Here is a 21,305-nt window from a genome sequence, read left to right on the forward strand (position 1 = left end):
AGTTATCTAAATGTGTCTGACTCTCAATGCTTCTTCATGCAAATAATAAACCACCACTTTTGTGAACTCCAGGGCAATGCCAATCCATTCAACCTTCTAAGAAGTCAATTGTTTAACTGCCCCGCAATTTCATCAAGGCTAATTCTCTGTGAAAAGACTCAAGGGATTCGGCCCACATTAACTCACTCTTGTGTGTTTACACTTTCATTTTTCTCATAGTTTTATTTTCCTGGTGTAATTGACATGTAATAAACGTAGTACATGCTTTAAAAGAAAAGCAGGTGAATAAATACCTCTAAATCCAACCAGAGAAAACTGCCTTTCATCTCAGCCTACTAGTAAAGAAATAGATTAGATCCACATTTTCTGAACTCTCTGTCTAAATTGATAAAACTTAGAAGGAATGTGGCATACCCAACCACAGAATATTAGTTTACGAAAAGGAAAATAAATCTAAAAGAATAACAACTGTCAAGTAAAAACATACACGCACTCTTCAAAAGATAATGGCAAAATGAGAGAAAGTTCTGGGGTTCTAAATTGTTCATGATGTTTTAAATCCCCAAACATCATGAACAATTTAGCAAATATTTAGGGCATCAGAAAAGTGAAGCCATGATAACCAACAGAAGACATCACTAAGATTCTTAAATTCAGTTTTCAGAATTTTGGAAATGGTTTTTACCTTCGTTTTGGACAAGACTGATTTCCAAAATATAAAGGCTGAAAAAGAATAAGAAACAAAGAACACGAAAGTACTTACAACTGATCGGATGTTATTTTCTTTCACCAGCTTCAGAGATGATTTATAGCAATTTGCAAGGTCTTCCTTGTGGGAACCATTAATATGGCCTCTTGCTATTGGCCCTACAGTATGGATGACATCTGCAAATGCAAAAGGAAGACAAAATAGGGTAAGCAAGGTATTTTTCACTTTTCACATCAATGGTGCTTTATTTATTTTAGGTATTTGTGTTGGAGCCTGGAGACAAGCAAGCTAAGAAATACTGATGATGCAAATGTAAAAGATTTTAGGTAGCACAACCTCCTAAAGTAGGCAATTTCCCAGGAAGATATTGTGCAAAGGTCCCCTACCAATAAATTGTTCCATCATTATTGGTCAGATCCAAGTGAGAAGAATTATAGTATAAGATATGAATTATTGGCACCATGGAAAAAGACAAAACCTTGGTGGGAAATAAACTAAGAAATAATTGCCTAAAAAATGAGCATTTTTAATTGACCTGGGAAGAACCAATACTACACATCACTTTACTTGTAAATAAGACAATAAATGCAGGAATTGTACACAATAAAGACAAGTTTTGGAAAATATGCCAAGATAATTTATGATCATCAGTAATAGACCTAAAAGGAGTAATTTGAAAACATCCTTACCGATTTTAGAGTGCAACCTATGGATCCTCACATACATGAGATATCCTAGGGATAAAATAGTACCTAGTTTCTATTTTTTTTTACTATACAGGGTGGGGCAAACATAGGTTTACAGTTGTTTATATGGGAAATAATACAAAAATTAATAAGTAATAATATAAAAACTTTGTGTTTTGCATATGCACAACTGTAAACCTACTGTGGATACACCCTGTATTAAAACTTTCAAAAAGCAATCTATACTTTTCAACCTCTATCTATATTTAAAAACATGAAATCTGATTTTTCTTTTTTGCATATAAAAACAGCCATTTTGGTATTCTTTTAACATCTACACATACATAAACTTTTAAAATTAGGATCATAATGAAAAAGGACTGTCCTAGCATTAAGTCCATAAAGATTATTAAAAAAACAACAACAACACCACCCAAAATTTAATCTAAATTATTTAAAAATGCCTTAGAACTCTTGCTTTCCAGTCTTATAAATTAATCTGGATTATGAGTCCATTTTATTGCTGTAACAACTAGTCAATTTTGATAAAAAGAAAAATTCAGTCTACCAGTTTTGGAATAGTAAAATTAAATGAAATTATTTTCTTTGACTAATCATACCACTGCTTACTTTAAAAAAACAATGAGAATAAGAACATATTACAAAAAAATGAGTAAGTGGAATAGTTTTAAATTTCACATGAAATTTAAATAGTAGAAAATAAATCACTAAGGGAAAGATTTTTGTTGATTGACTGCTAAATATCTAGAGTAACAATTGATGCTTGGGAAAATCCCCAAAATGTTGACTATAACTTTTAATTCTGAAATAGTATTTAAATCCTAATCAGATAATATTAAAGGTGACATCTCGTGATTAGACTAGGCAGAAATGTCACCAGTGAATTCATGCAGATGTTATTTCACAGGCAAACCTGGGTTTAAAGTGAGAACTGCTACAATACAAGGAAAAGATAAAGAGATACTAGGTTGTATTTATCAGAAAAACTAAACACAAACAAACAAACAAAAAAACACCAAAGAAACAAAAGAAAGCACACAGTGATTTTTTGTAATAATAGTAACAAGAGTTGCATATAGAAACAATACAAGTCCTATATGTAGTACATTTTTTTTTAGTATTTTATTTACTTTTTAAAATATATTTCATTGATTTTTTACAGAGAGGAAGGGAGAGGGACAGAGAGCCAGAAACATCGATGAGAGAGAAACATCGATCAGCTGCCTGCTGCACACCTCCTATTGGGGATGTGCCCGCAACAAAGGTACATGCCCTTCACTGGAATCAAACCTGGGACCCTTCAGTCTATAGGCCGATGATCTATCCATTGAACCAAACCAGTTAGGGCTGTAGTACATTTTTACATGAATATTGTACTTTAGATTCTATTTTTAAATGAACACTATACTACATGAAGAAGGAAGATTGTACTTAGCTTTACTTTATTTTTCCTTTTGTGACTACTTGCTCTTTGTGTCTAGCTATCATAATTCTACAGAGCAGCATTTCCCAAAGAAGGTTCAGTAAGATATAGGTGCAAAGGTCAATTGAATTTGAAATCACTGGGTGAAACTAAGTCACCCTTAGGCAGAGCTTCTCTGGGCATTTAGTATAGCACATTGTCAGTCTCCACATGGGGACACAGAATACTCTGTTCCTCAAATAAACTTAACAACTAAAACCCATGTTTTGCAGAGCACTTCATGGAATTACATTTCTACAAATTAAGCTTTGAAAAATGTTCCAGAGAAATTTTGGCATCCTAATTGCATTGTTACAGGTGAAGGCCATGTTTTTTTTTCAGTCTTTAACCACTGCAGCTGTACATCAAACACTTAGTACATAAGAAACAACCTTGGCTTCCTTATTTAATAGATGGAGGAGGTTAAGGATAAGTGTCTCTTATCTGGGGTCATAAAGATGTATCTACTTGAGCCAAGTAAAACAGGGCTTAGGGGCATGAATGGGGAGAAAAGACAGAGGGGATCTCAAAACATCAGGAAACAGCAACATCATAACCCTTTTTCTTGCTTTTTTCCTTAGCCACCATTGTCCACATAACGGAAATGGACTTTATGAAAAACTACTCCTTGCATTTCTTTAGTTCTCCATTTACTTTAAAAGTCTTAGAAGACATAGCCAATAAATGAGCTTCCTCAACATCAAAATATAATATCTATATTTTCTGCTCTATGTTAAATTTACAACATCCAGAATCAAGTAAGTGTTAACCAACACAATGATGTCTCAGATCCACAAAGGTGGAGGTGAATCAGTGTGAGGTTCAGAAGGAAATTTTCTTCATCATTTTAATTGTTCCTAGTACTTGTGAGCAACTCTTCCACACTGAGGAGCTCCTTTATTTTCTACTATAAAATTCAGCCAGGAGTCCTGCCTTCTCCTTTTTAAAAATATATTTTATTAATTTCAGAGAGGAAAGGAGAGGCAGAGAGAGGTAGAAACATCAGTGATGAGAAAGAATCATTGATTGGCTACCTCCTGCATGCCCCCCTCTGAGGATCAAGCCTGAAACCTGGGTATGTGCCCTGACTGGGAACTGAACAGTGACCTCTTGGTTCATAAGTCAACACTCAACCACAGCGATACCACCCGGGCTGAGTCCCTGCCTTGATTTTCATTGTATTGGTCCCTGCCTTGATTTTCTTATCTGCAGAAAAAAATCAGCTGCTTAGGTGATGTCCAGGGTATCTTCTGTGCTATGTTTCATCATTAATATTTGACCTTGTAAAGGAGACAGATGGACATATGGAGTGCACAGTGATGTCTGGGCAGTTGACTGAAACCTTAAGCATAGTTAAGTGGCTGGTGAGCCTTGTGAATATAAGGATCCATTTTTAATACCAGAAATATTATAGACCACTCTTTCACAACAATAGTTTCAAAGTCCATTGACTGAGAACAAGTTAGAGACAAACAGCTATTATCACTTGAATGATGCTTTGTATTAATTTATATTTTATTGTTAATCACAACAGCATTTTCACATACATTTGTGGATCTCATGGTGTAAATACAATAATGTAAACATAAGTTTTTAATTTGATGTCTGGTGCATGCAGAGGCTTAAGAAATAGTAATTATCACCAGCAACAGTAGCAGTATCATCTAAGCAGCTAAGGCATCTTTTTTTTTTTTTTTAACCCTCACCCGATTATATTTTTTTCCATTGATATTTTTTTAGAGGAGGATGGAGGGAGAGGAGAGAGAGAAACATCTATGTGAGAGACATCAATTGGTTGCCTCTAGTTTGCACCCCGACCAGGGCTGGAGATCTATGTGCCCTTGACTGGGAATCCAAACTGAAACTCGGTGGTCTGAAGGCTGAAGCTCTCACCACTTAGCTCAATGGCCAGCACCATCTAAGGCATCTTGAAGACATAGGCAGAAATGACAGAGGAGACTTTTCAATGTTTACTTGTTATATTTTTGTTATCATCTCTGTTCTAGTGTGGACGGAACACTGGATTGTAAGACCTAAGATCTAATTATAAGTCAGAAGTCCCAGGTCTGTCAATAACCAGCTGTGTGATCTTAGGCAAGTTGTTCTCCTATTTGCACTTCCATCTTCAAAGCTAAAAAGGAATTGAATGAGGGCCTATAAGATACTTGGCTGCTTTTAAATGCAATTCCTCTTCTGCATGCATTTCAAGAATCAACATATATATTTTAAAAAGTCTAGTTTATTGTTTTTGAGATAAATAAGTATCAATCATGGTTCAAGTTTCTCAAACATGCTTATCAATGAAGTGCAAATTGGTCCCATCTAGAGATAGCATTTTAACCATATCCATCAAAAGTACAAATATAGTCCTGGCTGGTTTGGCTCAGTGGATAGACCACCGGCCTGTGGACTGAAGGGCCCTGGGTTCAGTTCCAGTCAAGATCACATGCCCGGGTTGCAGGCTTGATCCCCAATAGGGGGCATGCAGGAGGCAGCCGATCAATGATTCTCTCTCATCATTGATGTTTCTATCTCTCTCTCTCTCTCTCCCTTCCTCTCTGAAACCAATAAAAATATAGTTTTTTTTAAAAAAGTACAAATATAGACTCCAATAGCTCTATTTCTAAGAATGTACCCTGTAGATTAAAATGAAGATTATATGGTTTATTCAACCATGTTTCTGGATCCCATATAACATATCCCTACAATGAATAAAATTGTTAATGTGCTTCTCAAATGTAATCTTATCTATAAACATAAAAGCCTAAGCGACCGTCCAACCATCTGACCATCTTACCGGTAGCTATGATGTACACTGACCACCAGGGGGCAAACACTCTGACCAGGAGCTATGACATGCACTGACCACTAGGAGGCAGATGCTCAACACAGGAGCTGCTGAGCTGCAGTGACTTGGCAGCTGCAGTTCTCAGGTGACACACCTGGAACCACAGAGGAGGGAGCCTGATTCAGGGGTACGTCACCCAAGAACTGCCCTCTCGCAATCCGGGACCCCTCAGGGGATGTCAGAGAGCTGGTTTCAGCCCTATCCCCACAGGCCAGGCTGAGGAACCCCACTGGTGCATGAATCCATGCACTGGGCCTCTAATATCACTATACATATTAAAATATTCTTAAGTAAAAACTGTATAATCCCAAGGGATTTAACAGAATGACTCCACTAGGTATATATTTCCTTTATTTTGCTACTCTCAATAGTATCTCTCTGTAAAACAATTATTTTCAGATAAAAATAGGGTTTAAATAGTGGACAATAAAGCATTTTTTCCCATATGGCTATTATCTGTCTTTAAAATGTTACTGTAATTTTGATATGCAAACTTGGTTCTACATACCTTATAGTAGAAATGTAGTATAAGGATATACTTCTTCGGTATCTCAATAACCAAAGAACTTTGAGTAATAGTCAATAATATTTAGAAATAAAAAGAATAATAGAAAATATTTAATCTATTTTTTTCTTATTTAAGGTAGCTAGAGATGCAGAATAATATGCCCAAAGTCAAAGATCAATGTGAGAAGACATAAATCATAATGACAATATGGTCATGAATAAACATTTCCCAAGGTGACTACTTATTGAAGGAAATGGCACACATTTGTATGTATAAATTTTGGCATGTTTATAATAAATTCCATTACTTTATCCTCATACTTTGTATACATGCATATTCTGGTTAGCTATTATTTTGCAAAATATAACTCCAAAATATAGTGACGATAACAAACTTATTTTTTATAGTTTCTCTGGGCCAGAAATTCTGAAAGGGCTCAGGTTGGAGTCTGGCACAGGGTCACTCATATTGTTGCAGTTAGTCCATGGCTGGTGGTGGAAGAGGGGAAGGCTGTGCACCTAAAGGCTGGGAAGGCATCTCTCCCTCTTCAGGCAGCCTCAGGGACACTCATGTGAACTCGTTTCAGTTTCCTCACAGGATGGGGCCTCCTCAGAGCAGTCAGACTGCTTACATGAGAGTTCAGGGATCCAAGAGCATGTCCGGAGGCAGAAGCTGTTCCACCCTTTATCCTCAGCCTTGGGAGCCACACAGTATCACCATCACTATCCCTATCACCTGTGACTGTCACACAATTCCACCCATTGCCAGAGGAGACACAGAGACTCCCTTGATGGGAGGAGTAGAAAATAATTTTTATCTATTTAAATTCTTTATTGTTTAAAGTATTACATATGTCTCCTTTTTTCCCCATTGATCTCTCCTTGGCCGTTCCCACCCCTCAGCATATGTCCTCACCCCTCTACTCTCTGTGTCCATTGGTTATGCTTATATGCATGCATATAAGTCCTTTGGTTGATCTCTTACCCTCCCCTCCCCTGCCTTCCCTCTGAGGTTGGACGGTCTGTTCAATGCTTCTATGTGGCTGGATATACTTTTGTTCATTGGTTTATGTTGTTCGTTATAATCCACAAATGAGTGAGATCATGTGATATTTATATTTCTCTGACTAGCTTATTTGGCTTAGTATAATTCTCTCCAGCTTCATCCTTGCTGTTGCAAATGGTAAGAGTTCGATCATATAGTCAAACCGCAGAGGGAAAGCAGGAGAGGGTGGGAGGAAGGGGGAGAGATCAACCAAAGGACTTGTATGCATGCATATAAGCATAACTATTGGACACAGATACTAGGGGGGTGAGAGCACGAGAAGGGTATAGGGGGCAACGGAGAGGGGGTAAGGACACATATGTAATACCTTAATAAATAAAGAAAAAAATAATATAACCTTGTAAAAAAAAAAAGAGTGCATAGTATTCCATTGTATAGATATACCATTGTTTTATAATCTACTCATCTGTTGATGGGGAGTTAGGCTGTTTCCAAATCTTAGCTATCGGAAATTGTGCTGCTCTGAACATAGGGGTGCATATATCCTTTCTGATTGATGTTTCTGGTTTCTTGGGATATAGTCCTAGAAGTGGGATCACTGGGTCAAATGGGAATTCCATTTTTAACTTTTGAGGCATCTCCATACTGTTCTCCACAGTGGCTGCACCAGTCTGCATTCCCACCAGCAGTGCACAAGGGTTCCTTTTTCTCCACATCCTTGCCAGCACTTGTCGTTTGTTGATTTCTTGATGATAGCCATTCTGACAGGTGTGAGATGATACCACATTGTCGTTTTGATTTGCATCTCTGAGATGATCAGTGACTTTGAGCATGTTTTCATATATCTCTTGGCCTTCTGTTTGTCCTCTTTCTAAAAGTGTCTATTTAGGTCCTTTGCTCAATTTTTGATTGGATTGTTTATCTTCCTTTTGTTAAGATGTATGAATTCCCTACAAATTTTGGAGATTAAAGCCTTATTGGATATAACATTGGCAAATATGTTCTCCCATGCAGTGGGCTTTCTTATTGTTTTGTTGATTTTTTTTTTTTTTTTTTTGCTGTGCAGAAGTTTTTTATTTTGATGTAGTCCCATTTGTTTATTTTCTCCTTAGTTTCCATTGTCCTAGGAGCTGTATCACTAAAGATATTGCTACAACATATGTCTGATATTTTGCTGCCTATGGTTTCTTCCAAGATTTTTATAGTTTCCCATCTTACATGTAAGTCCTTTATCCATTTCAAATATATTTTTGTGTATGGTGTAACTTGGTAGTCTAGTTTCATTTTTTGCATGTATCTGTCCAATTTTCCCAACACCATTTATTAAGGAGACTGTCTTGACTCCAATACCCTAAAGACTCTATCAGAAAACTACTAGACTTAATAAATTAATTTGGCAATGTAGCAGAATACAAAATTAACACCCAGAAATCTATGGCTTTTGTTGTTGTTTTTGTTTAAACTATTATATATATCTCCTTTTTCCCTGATTGACCTCTCCCCCCATCCACCCCCACCCCTGAGAGCAAGCCCCCCAATGCCCCAGTGTCTGTGTCCATTGGTTATGTTAATATGCATGCATACATGTCCTTTGGTTGATATGTAAATGCCCCCTCCCCTGTCCCTTGTCTCTGGATCTATTTTTGTTCATCAGTTTATGTTGATCATTATATCCCACATATGAGTGAGATCATGTGATATTTATCTTTCTCCAACTGGCTTATTTCACTTAGCATAATGCTCTCCAGTTCCATCCATGCTGTTGCAAATGGTAAGAATTCCTTCCTTTTTACAGCAGTGTAGTATTCCATTGTGTAGATGTACCACCATTTTGTACTCCACTCATCTGCTGATGGCCACTTAGGCTGTTTCCAAATCTTAGATATTGTAAATTGTGCTGCTCTGAACATAGGGGTGCATCTCTCGGATGATCAGTGACTTTGAGCATGTTTTCATATGTCTCTTGGCCTTCTGTATGTTCTCTTTTGAAAAGTGTCTAGTTAGGTCCTTTGCCTATTTTTTGATTGGATTGTTCTATGGCTTTTTTATACTCCAATAATGAACTCACAGAAAGAGAAACTAAGAAAACAATCTCATCTACCATTACAATAAAAATATTAAGATACCTAGGAATAAACTTAACTAAGGACAAAAAAGACCTGTACTCAGAAAACTACGGGATGTTAAAAAGAGAGATAGAGAAAGACATGAACAAATGGGAGAATATATCGGGTTCATGGATTGGCAGAATCAACATAATTAAAATGTCCATACTACTCAAAGCAATCTATAGATTCAATGCAATCCCCATTAACATATCAATGGCATACTTCACAGACCTAGAACAAACTCTCCCAAAATTCATCTGGAAAAAAAAAAAAAAAGACCCCAAATAGCCACAGCAATCCTGAGAAGAATAAAGTTGGAGGGATCACAGTACCAGATATCAAGCTATATGTCAATGCCACCTTTCTCAAAACTGCCTGGTACTGGCACAAGAACAGACATATATACCAATGGAACAGAATAGAGAACCCCAAAATTGACCCAAGCCATTATGCTCAATTAATATTTGACACAAGAGACAAGAAAATAATTTTAAACTGCTTTTTTGCTTGTTTGTTTGTTTTTGTTAATCCTCACCTGAGGATATTTTTCTATTGAATTTTTAGAGAAATTGGAAGGGATGGGGAGAGACAGAGAGAGAAAGAAAACATCAATGTGAGAGGGACACATTGTTTGGTTGCCTCCCACACAGGGTCCAACTAGGGCTGGGGATCAAGTCTGCACCCCAGGGAATCCTGCCATTTTCAAAAACATGGGTAGACCTTGAGGACATTATGTCAAATCAGACACAAAGAGACAAAACTGTATGATTTCACTTACATGTCGAATCTAAAACAACAATAACAACAGAATAAGCTCACAAATACAGAGAACAAACTGGTTGTGGCCAGAGGCAGTGTTGGTGGTAGGTGTTAGCAGCATTGGATGAAGGTGATTAAACGGTATAGACTTCCAGTTATAAAATAAATATGTCCTGGGGATGTAATGCACAGCCTGGTGACTAGAGTTAACTAGAGGCCTGGTGCATGCAATTCGCGCACTCGGGTGGGGGGATCTCTCAGACCGGCCTGCTTCCTCTAGCAGTCCGGGAGCCCTCGAGGGATGTCTGACTGACAGCTTAGGCTCGCTCCCTTAGGAGTGCACTGACCACCAGGGGGCAGCTCTTGCATTGAGCGTCTGCCCCCTGGTGGTCAGTGCACGTCATAGCTACCAGTCATTCTGCTGTTTAGTCCGTTTGCATATTAGCCTTTTATTATATAGGACTAGGGGCCCGGTGCATGAAATTCATGCACTGGGGGTCAGGGGTCCCTCAGCCCAACCTGCCCTCTCTCACATACTGGGAGCCCTCAGGGGATGTCCTACTGATGGCTTAGGCCCATGCCCCATGGGAAGTGGGTCTAAGCCACAGTCTGGCCTCCCTTTGTGGGAGGCAACCAGGCTGATCAGGGGAAGGCACCAGCCCCATCACCCCACTGCTGCAGCCACTGTCAGTCACCGCAGCCACCAAGGTGTTTTCATCAACACAGACTCCAGTCTCTTCACCAAGAAAAAATGGCAAATTTCTTTAGGCATTTTCAAGATGTGTCTTTCATAGGATATGCTTTTCTTTCTTTATTTTTTATCCTCACCTGAGGATATGTTTCCATTGACTTTTAGAGAATGTGGAAGAGAAAGGGAAAGACAGAGAGAAACATCAAAATGAGAGGCACACTTTGATTGGTTGCCTCCTGTATGAGCCCTGACCTGGGCCCCGGCCAGGGAGGAGCCTGCAACCTAGGTACAGGCCCTTGATCAGAATCAACCCAGACCCTGCTGTCTGCAGGCTGAGGCATTATCCACTGAGTCCAACCGGCTAGGGCAGGATATGACATTTCTTAGCCTTCCAGCAGCGGACCTTCATTTTTTTCTCCAGAAGTGTGGTAGAAAAACCCTAGATCACCTTTTTGGATTCTTATTATGCAAATTACTAAGAATATTACCAGTGGCATACAGGAAGCTTAGCCAATGTGCAGTCAGAAAAGGTATTTCCTCTATAGTTCACACCAATTGAGGGCTGGGCCCTGCCTCTGGCTGAAGCTTTAGGCCTGGGCAGGCCCCACCAGCTCCCTCTGACACCAGCTCAGCCCCTGCCCAGGCCTTCCCAGGCCCAAAGCAGACCCCCAGCTCCCTGCCCAGGCGATCGATCGCAGGGGCTCTGCTCTTGCACCAGGCCGAAGCAACCCCCAGCTCCCTGCGATCGATTGCAGGGGGTCTGCTTGTGCACCAGGCCGAAAGCCTCCAGCTCCCTTCGATCGATTGTAGGGAGTCTGCTCTGGCACCACCGGAGGCTTTCGGCCTGAGGCCAGAGCAGACACCCAGCTCCCTGCAATCCTTCGCAGGGGATCCGCTCAGGGTGCCTATGTATGAAAATTAACCGCCATCTTGGTTGGGTTAATTCGCATACTTGCCCTAATTGGCTGGTGGGCATGGCTTGGGCGTAGCGAAGGTGCGGTCAATTTGCATATTACTCTTTTATTAGGTAGGATAATACTATATTTCATATTTGAATGTTGCCAAGAGAGTAAATTTTAAAAGTTCTCATCATAAGAAAAAAAACACACATCTATTCCCAGTACTAAGTTATCAGACCCATTACCTGGATAAGTAAACTGTCGATTTAATAAAAAATCAGAGCTAGAGAAAAATTAGAGTATGGGATTAATACATTTATTAGTTATAAATACAAACTAATTTAGAGATCACAGAGATCACAGATTTGTAGCTCCCAAATGGAATTGCCTAGCCCAACACTAGTTTTGTTGCTTCTTCTGACTTAAAATACGGCAGGAACATGTGGGCAAAGGAAAGGGCAGGGAGAGCTTTTTAGAATCAGCATCGTATCTCCCTGTGAGCAAGAAAAGTAATGCTATTTCTATAATGCTCTGTCCAGCTCCACATTCAAAACAGGAAAAGCAGCCTTCATGAGTTTGAAGCCCTTTCTTACTGCAACTGAGGAAAATAGAGAAAACAGCGATGAAATTTGTACCTTCACTCAACATTTCAAATGCAACCCTTTGAAGAAATATGGAAAATGAGATGGCAGGCCCTTTTGTGCTTATCAGATTAAAGTGTGGCCAGACAAATAGAACCTGGTTTTGCTCATCTATTTCTGAAACCAATTGGTCTATAAATCAGCTCTTTTGTTTTGAAGCTATAACCACCACCTCACACTCCCCTACCTCATTTTACCTTGGGAAATTAGTCTGAACTAAACAGAAAACGAGAGTAGGATAGAAGCTTTTCTTTAAAGGGGGTTGGCGGAAAAACCCACTTTCATTTCCAAAACTGTAAATTAAAAAATACGTGATTGGACTGTCAAATAATTGAAAGCACTAGAATTATTTACAAAGATTCAATCAGAATTACCCTTGGCAAAACAAATGCATGAAAACATTCTGCAAAAAATATTAGCATAATGAATTTTAAAACAAATGAGAGAGCACATATATAGGTTGCTCTCATCATTTTTCATTTGAGAAGCAACTGTGCTACATTCAAACTGTTAATGAACAGTCAGACCAAGTGTAGAATCAATTACACGTTGCTTTCATTCTCTCCACTCTTGTATTCATAAGCATAATCGGTCCATCTAACAGACTGCATAATGGTGCAGTGCCCTGTCAATCATATTCAAATTGCATGAATTTTAAGGAGGAAACCAATGCATGGAATTAAATTGACTTTCTTTTCTAAAGCTACAACCACAAATCCGAGCACTAAAGGTATTATTTGTAAATCTTATTGGCCAATTTATATGATAAGCACCACCAATCTATGACCTGAAACAGAATACTTGAAGTTCAGTTAACGGGAAATTGAATTACCACCTGATAGCATTACAAAGTAAATGCTGCCTTTTCTCCCCATATAGGTCAGTATTTTCATATACACATTTTCAAAGCTTGTTTTTATTATATTTCAAGAAACAATCAATTGTCCATAAGCTGTTTCTTTTCAATCTGTAGCAGACATCAGTTAGAATGTATTTCAACCAGTGCCCTGCAGCATGTTTCTAAGTTTGGATTATTCTATCATGCATTTCTTCAGCTGCATGATGGATTTCTTTCCATGCCCAGAAAGACTACAGTCATCCAACTCTTTGTATGAGTTTAGAATAAACTAGCGCTTACAATGTTGTTTTCTAGTCCATTTTCCTTTGAGTCTGTGAGTTGGCATGTTTTTTCTTCCTTTTTTTTTCCCACTGTTTTTGGTTACAGAAAGCTTTGGGTTTACTTCCCTTACCCTCCTGGTGCTATGACTCCCTGAAAAAAGCTGTCCATGTCTAAGATTAAATACACAGTAGCTAAACAACAATGGCATTTTGCATAAGATAAAGGCACACAGAATACACTGTTAAACCTTGAATGAATACACCCAGCTCAGTTTGAGGTTTGATCCCATTTTTATGTGAGAATGTGATAATGCCACCACATTTTTGGACAACATGTTCTGATAATATGTTTCATGCTTCATTGGCTTCAAAGTTGTGAGGTTTTATGCTTAAATTGTGAGATTTACGTTACCAAATATTATTCAAACTATTCTACCAAAATGTTATCCTCTAAATTTATTTATTTATTTATTTTTCTTCTTCTTCTTCTTTTTTTTTTTTTTTTTTTAAGAGACAGGGTCTCGCTATGTTGCCCAGGCTGGAGTGCAGTGGCTATTCACAGGGGCGATCCTTCTAAATTTTTTTAAAGGAAGGGGTAAAGCTCATCTTTAATTGTTTATTAGCTCTCCTTCTGCCAATGATCTATTTAAGGTCAGTCCTTTTTATGGGGCTGCGTCCGGTTTCAGGGTCCGTTTTCATTAACACAGACTGAAATTTGTGTAAAGGGGATATCCTGTGGTCAGCCAATTAAGAATCTTTGAGATTTCATGGGGTATTGGGAGTACTTGCATTACAGTAGTGTTATTTCCAACAGAGAGGGGTCTCAGAGAGACTGTGGGAAGCTGAAGTTATCTGCAAAGTTCCAACATTTCACATCATTTTAGAATGAACCCAAAGAGGACACATCCTAGAAGGAAGTGAGTCAAATACATGGCATTTCTAACACTTCAATAGCAGGGGTGAGAGGAGCTGGAGGTCCAGATAGACAATCTGACTTTTTCAAAGAAGATAATAATAAGGTCTTTGTTCCAGTTCAAGGGATGGCAGCAATTTGCAGCCTTTTCAGAGTGATGCAAAACCAGTACTTTATTAAGACGTAAGGGAAAAGTAGGCTTTAAAGTCCTAAGTCGTGGGTAAAAATAAACAAATGCTAGTTCCCACTGCAATGCTAATTCTACAAATGCAGAATCTAGGCTGAGACTGAAGTGTGCAGGGGGGTCAATGTCATAAATTCATTTTGAACTCATTTATCTTCTTTTGGTGTCCAGTATTACTTATGTTTGACCTTGTATATGACTATTAACATCAACATTTCTGTATACACAACTAAGAAGATTCTGTGAATCAGAGCTCGTCAATAATACAACCTTCTGCCTGAGGAGGCAGGGCATTTCGTCATTGGAGGAAATCAAATATGACTATATATGTCCCATGATTCTATGATTCTTTCTAGTTCTGTGAACTTATGACTGTGTTTCCTGTTTTCATGTAGAGACACTATACTTCTGATATAGGGAACATGACAAATCTATGTTTGAGTCACCCGCAAAGCCCAGAAATCTATGGGAACAGTTGTTTAATACATAATTAGTGAATTTTTGGGTAATTAAATAAAAGTTGGCTCAATAAAATTAATCTAATCAGAGATGATACACTGGGTTAGAGAAAACAGTGAGGTAGAATGGACAGTCTGGACTGGGCAAGCAGTGGAATGCAGTTCTGTTTTAGGTCATTCAAAAGAAAATTTCAATAGAACTGAGAATCTGTTAGCAAAATCTGATTGAAGATTTCCTAATAACTGCACCATAGATGATTAAAAAACATTATAACACCCTCATACTTTTAAACAAAAGCTAAGAGTCTTTCCAAAAATTTCCAACAGAAAAAAAAAAGTATGATGATTCCTTTTTCCTTTTTTTTTTGGCAAGAGATAATAAGTGCATTTTGAAATGTGTCATTCCCCTCATCTGCATATAGCTCATTTTAGAATACATTTGCTTTGTTCTAGAGATTGGTTTTGGCTCTCAAATCATAAAATGGAAAATGACAGATTCTCTACATACCTTCTCCAAAAATTAATGGGATCACTGTTCACATTTTTTAAAAGTGACATTTGAGTACAATGAACCTACCTTTCCATCAAAATAAACCAGGTTTAATTTTTCTCTGAGACCAGTATATTGATAGGACAGTTCTGGACTACAGCTAGTTCATACGTTTATACCTGTAGTCTCATTTGGGTTCTACTCCCATGGTTTACACATTCACATTAAGTTCTACACGTAATTTTCTAAAGGAACACTTACATTTAGAAAATACAAATAATAAGGACAGATTATTTTGAGAATTATATTCTAAAAGAAAGTATTGTGGAAATTTATATTCTGTAAGGTTATATTTTTCATGAATTTACTTACACAAATTCAATACAAACAGGAGTTAGGAGGAATAAGAATAACAAAATACTTTTTAAGAAGGACAATTTCACTACATGTTTCTATAATAAGTGTTTGCTCTAGCATGAGATGAACAGGTTCCCTTATGTTGCTGGACCCCAGGAGATCAGTCTACATTCCCTCCTACCTCTCAGAGATGATTTGCTTCCCATGCATAGTAGGAACTGTTTTCAAAATGTTGGGTTTATGAACATCTTTACACTCTTAAAAATAACTGAGGACCCAAAGAACTTGTGTTTAGGTGGGTCATGTCTATCACACGAGAAAACACAAGCATGTGTACCATTAATGATCAGGAAAATGATGTTATCACATGTCATGTAGCCTCTGGAAAAGTATTCTGTATGAGGGAGGGGGAGAGAGAGAGAGAGAGAGAGAGAGAGAGAGAGAGAGAGAGAGAGAGGCAAATAACCTTTACATGTTGTTATGAACATGACATTGCCCTCACCAACCCCTGAAAAAGATCCCCAGACCACAATTTGAGAACTGTTACACTATAGCCCAAATATTTAAATATAAACATTTCCTTTTTTAATGACAAATGGACACCATTAACTATTTTATCTGGTCCTTAAGGCTGAAGAAACAGTGATCTCCTTCAACTTTATAGGGAAAACCAGATGTATTGGACTTTTCAAGAAATGGTATTTCTCTGCTTCAACTTTTATGTGACTGAAGGCATTTTAAACAAAGTAATCTTAACTAAATACAGTCTTTGTCTATTGCTCAGTTTTTAGAATTTAAATTAATTTCTCCTTCCTCTTCTGTGAGATGGTGATCAGGTCATTTCTTCTCACTAACCCCCTGAGAATAGGGAGGGGCTTTGTAAGCAGTTTGCAATGGATTCTGGTAGAGAAGAAAATGGTGGGAATAGCTTAATTCTACAAGACATCACAGAATAAAACAAAAGGGATCCTTTGAGATCATGAATTCTCAAGAGAAATCATGACAATGATTTTAGTAGTTCCTTGCACTTCTTTCTTTACATAATTAGTTAGAAGTTACTAAAGCCACTAAAGGAGATCAGCTAATATTAAACCTGGTTGGCAGAAATAAAAAGGGAGATAATTCAAAAAACGTGGAGATAAACTGGAAATTTTAATGATGGTTTCAAGGTGGGTGGGAGAAGAGAGAGGGAAGAATCAAAATTGATTCAATGCCACTTAATTCCGGGTAACTGAAAGGATGACAGAAATAGAAACATTAGAACAGTAATTGAGGTCTAAATTATGGAATTAATGTAGTGCTTCTTAAATCTTCTGAAAATTAATCATTAACATAAAATAGTCAAGAAGAGAAGAATTAGTAAGAGAAACAAACAAAAATTATACAGTTAAAGGTAACTAATTTTTCTGTATCAAAACAGCCTTTTATTTATTTTTTTTAACTTTTCTCCTTCCTTGCCTATTTGGGTCCTGGCCTAGAATCACTGAGGGGAAGAGAATAGATCACTGGCCCTCTCAAACATAATTCACTGTGCGACTGAGACTCAAAGAGGTCAACATGTGCCTTGACAAGATTGTTTAGCGGAAACCATTAATGCAAAACCACTCACAGAAAAGCAAGAGACCTTTTCATAGTAAATCAGCTGCCAAAAATGAAATGTTTTCATGAGAGCATCCACAGTTGAGTCATGAATATCTGATTTAAAAAAAAAACAACACCTGTAAATAAATAAGTAACATCTGTTGACTGATTTTGTAGTAATATACTATTGTAGAGGTCAATACATAAAAATTCCCATTTCTAATCAGAAATGGGAATGTGGCTGAGATGATATGATAAGATGGCTAAAGAGGCACTACAGTGAGAGAAATAAGAGTAAAAGGATGGGCAGATTTGGTCTGAGTAGAAAAATATTTATATTATAGAGCAATGTCTGAAGATATCAGAAAAAAGGTGGTCACCAGAATGTATAATTATAATTAGACAGCATGATATCAGGAAAAGGGCAGAAAAAACAAGTCTTCATATTCCAGTTGAAAACCTCACTCACTAACTGGTGAACTTAGGCAAATTACTTTTCCTCTTCTGCAACAACAGAATAAAATCTACTTCTCATGTGGAGTTAAGTATGTATTTTACGTGAAAGTATCAAGCACAGTAGCTGGCATGTAGTAGGTTATGAATTCTGACTTGATTACCATTAGGACTTATAGGTAAATATATTCACAATGTACACAAATGGGATAGCAATAAGTTCTTTCATATTTAATTGTATTTCATCATTATACTCTCAAAGGTTATGACTATGCATATTAAGAAATTATGTCAGAATTGATATTTTACTAGCTTCTTTGATTCCAGTACTTCTTGGATCCATGGTCCTCACTTCCTTAACCTCATTTATTTAATTCCCTCCCCCTCGCCCCCCAGTATATTCTTTAGTAATTCTTTCAGATATGGCCTGTAGCTGGGAATTTTCTAAATCACTGGATTGTCAAATGCTTTGCTCTCATTTCTGAATGTTAGTTTTACAGAGTATATAGATCTAGATTTATATTCATTTTTGTCTCAAAATTCTTAAGATTTTGTTTCATGCACCTCATGAGAAAAAGCCTGTGATTTTTATATGTCTACAAATAAGCTAATTTGTCTTTCCTCTCTGGAAGTTTCGGGAACTTCCTACTTATCCTTGGAATTCTGAATTCCACATTCTTTCAGGACAAAACTTTTATGCCCCTGTTTTAGTTATGAAGTTTCTACTGCTCCTTCATTTTCTCTGTTCTTTCTATAACTCCTAATAGGTGGGTTTTATATTTCTGGGAATAAATCTCAATTGTCTTCACTTTCTCTTAAATATTGTATCTGCTGTACCTTGTAGAGCATTTCCCTGACTTACTCTCTGGATCAGTAAGTTCATTGCAGCTTTCCTTTCCACATGCTCTTCTACATTTGAAACTTTTGTTCTTGTTTTCACTTCCAAGAATTTCTATCTTTTCCTCTTTCATTAGAACATCTTTTTCTAACTTCTACATGTATCATATATGATTCATTTTCCACCAACTATTCTTACTGTATATAAATTCTTTTGTTGTCTAGACTAAACTGAGTAATAGCCATCTGTCAGTGGATTTGAATTCACTTAATATACCTCTTTATACTTTTGTCATAATACTGCTATAGCCCTATAAAAATAATATAAACAGAACATAATTTTCAATAAAGACTTTAAATACTTACAAAACAGCACCTTAATTTTGGATTGCATTTATAAAAATCATCATAAGAAGGATGATTTTGAAAAGTGAAAAAACTTTTGAGAATACTTCAGGTTATTTGAAATAAAATAAGGATGTAAAAACTGGAGTACTAAATAGTGATGTTAGAACTGCAAATACATTTTTTTAAATGTGTATTTTCATCATATTTTAATTTCTAATGAAAATAAGCAATCCTTTGGCTGGGTACCTCTAATAAGAAAAATAATAGAAATGTAATTGCTGACTGAATTATGCATTTTAACAAGGACTATATTCCTCATGTAGCTAACTGGATTCTAGTAATTGATAAGATTGTCATTTTTTAATGTTATTTTTTTAACATGAAAAACAGGATATGGTACCAAAGACACTCACACACAAAACACATAGAAAAAAAATGAATAAAAGGAATATATTCAGTATTTTCATAACTCAAGACATATCCATTGTCAACATTCTAGCTATTCATAGTGCTTTTCTTAGAACTGGTGACAACATTGTTCCAAGCCAGGCCCTATTTTAGACCACATTTTTATAAATAGTATACACTTTCAATAAAAATGGATTACACATTTTCCAGAAGGGAATAGTTCAAATTTGAAGACTTGTTTATTTTATTATTACTTTTTTAAATAAGAAAGCCGCTTCACTTTTATTATGAAGAACCCTGTAAAAGCAGCATGACAGCTGTAAAATAAACCACTGTGCCTGCACACTGGCCCTAATCCTTTGGGCAGTGGGGTGTAAAGCCAGGCTGCGTCTCATGGGCCCTCCCTGCATTAAATATGTGAGGGTTGTACAACCTCTGGCCCCCAATGGCTCACATGGAAAGTCTTCTCTACTGCCCACCCACAATTAGGAACCTGCTAGTAACTTCTCTATTTCAAGAGGAGAAATAAAAAGACCAGTTTTGAAAGTAAGAGAACTGAGTTCATTTTATGAGTATAATAGTTTGGCCGGAAATCTGTTAACATCTACTCTACAAGTAGATACATGGACAGTGTCACAGCTTATACTTGATTTGGGAGATGCTCTGTTTATCTTGAGTTGGAATACATGTGGGCCACATGAGACGTGAAAGCCTTCTAATCAGAAATGAAATGGAGTCAGCTAATTTCCTGTTGTCCAAGCAACTTTGAAAAGTTGTTTTAAAATACCTAATTATTATGCATTAATTTAAATCTTATTAACACTGCTTCAAGTAACAGGACTATTTATTTTGCCCTAAATATTAGATGTAGATGCCTTATTACCAACTTAGCTGTCCCGAGATATTTCAAGCAGAAACATACCAAGGAGCAGGGTTATTTTCCAAAGTATCCTTGCTGTGCAGCATTTTGAACACACAGAGGACAGTATCAATAGCATGTTCTGATGGCATTTTAACAGTTTTATTCTGAAAGACTAGTCTTAGTTCTTTCTACTACAAAAATGAACTACAAGAGTGTATTTGACACTGCTGTCCAATACAGACCCTAGAAAACAACAAAATTAACCTTTTAAATAGAACTGTTATCGATAATTTTACTGGTAGAATAATAGAAAAAGGTTCCATAGAATTACACCAAATATGTTTTGTTATTTTTTTGTCTTTTAATGTTTTTACTAAATGGAAAAAAGAACATTCATAGTGAATACACAAATGCAACTGATTTATAGAATAGCATGAAAATAGCTCTGTCCCCTTTTCAAGGGTCTCAGAATCTATCCATGACCTAGGAATCCATGGCATGTTCGTAGAGCCCTCACTTAGGTTCTAGAAGCCTGTGAATGTGAAAGCCTGCAATTTCTGGAAGCCTAGGGTGACATTTCTCTAAATGTCTCAAGTTATCACTGTCTTAAAACCAGAGAAGAATGGAGCCACATTTGCCTCCTGGCCTGGGAGGCAGAGAAAGCACAAAGGACCAGAGGTGAAATAAAGTTTTTTCCTGTTGTTGGAAAATAAAGTTCCAAGGGGGATTTTCTTATGATAGAAAGAGCATTCTTTCTTCCCAGGACAAGGCTGGTTATATTTGTAGCTTCTGAGAAATTTGCCTTTATTACATCCTTCCAGTGAGAGCTCTATGGCCCCTCAGAGATATTGGCCCTTTCACAAACTACTTAGTTTTACTGATATCTTTCTTATTCCTTAAGACATGCTCTGCCAACTAGTATGAATGTCTTCACTCAAGGAATGAAGCTTAGACCAGG

The 21,305-nt window shown here is 37.1% G+C and overlaps 1 protein-coding gene across 5 annotated transcripts in view; it reads right to left on the minus strand.

Annotated features, from left to right (window-relative positions):
* The window catches only part of MACROD2 (mono-ADP ribosylhydrolase 2), a gene marked incomplete at its 3' end in the record, with an annotated part of 1,993,251 nt that overhangs the window by 810,012 nt on the left and 1,161,934 nt on the right, over positions 1-21,305 (minus strand). For all 5 annotated transcript variants that reach the window (XM_079784766.1, XM_079784764.1, XM_079784768.1 and 2 more), the window contains exon 6: positions 764-885. In XM_079784766.1, the coding sequence (XP_079640892.1) occupies positions 764-885 (122 nt within the window). The remainder of the gene's footprint in view (positions 1-763; positions 886-21,305) is intronic.

This window comes from Cnephaeus nilssonii (genome assembly GCF_951640355.1).
Source record: "Cnephaeus nilssonii genome assembly, chromosome: 11".
NCBI classification, from domain to species: domain Eukaryota; kingdom Metazoa; phylum Chordata; class Mammalia; order Chiroptera; family Vespertilionidae; genus Cnephaeus; species Cnephaeus nilssonii.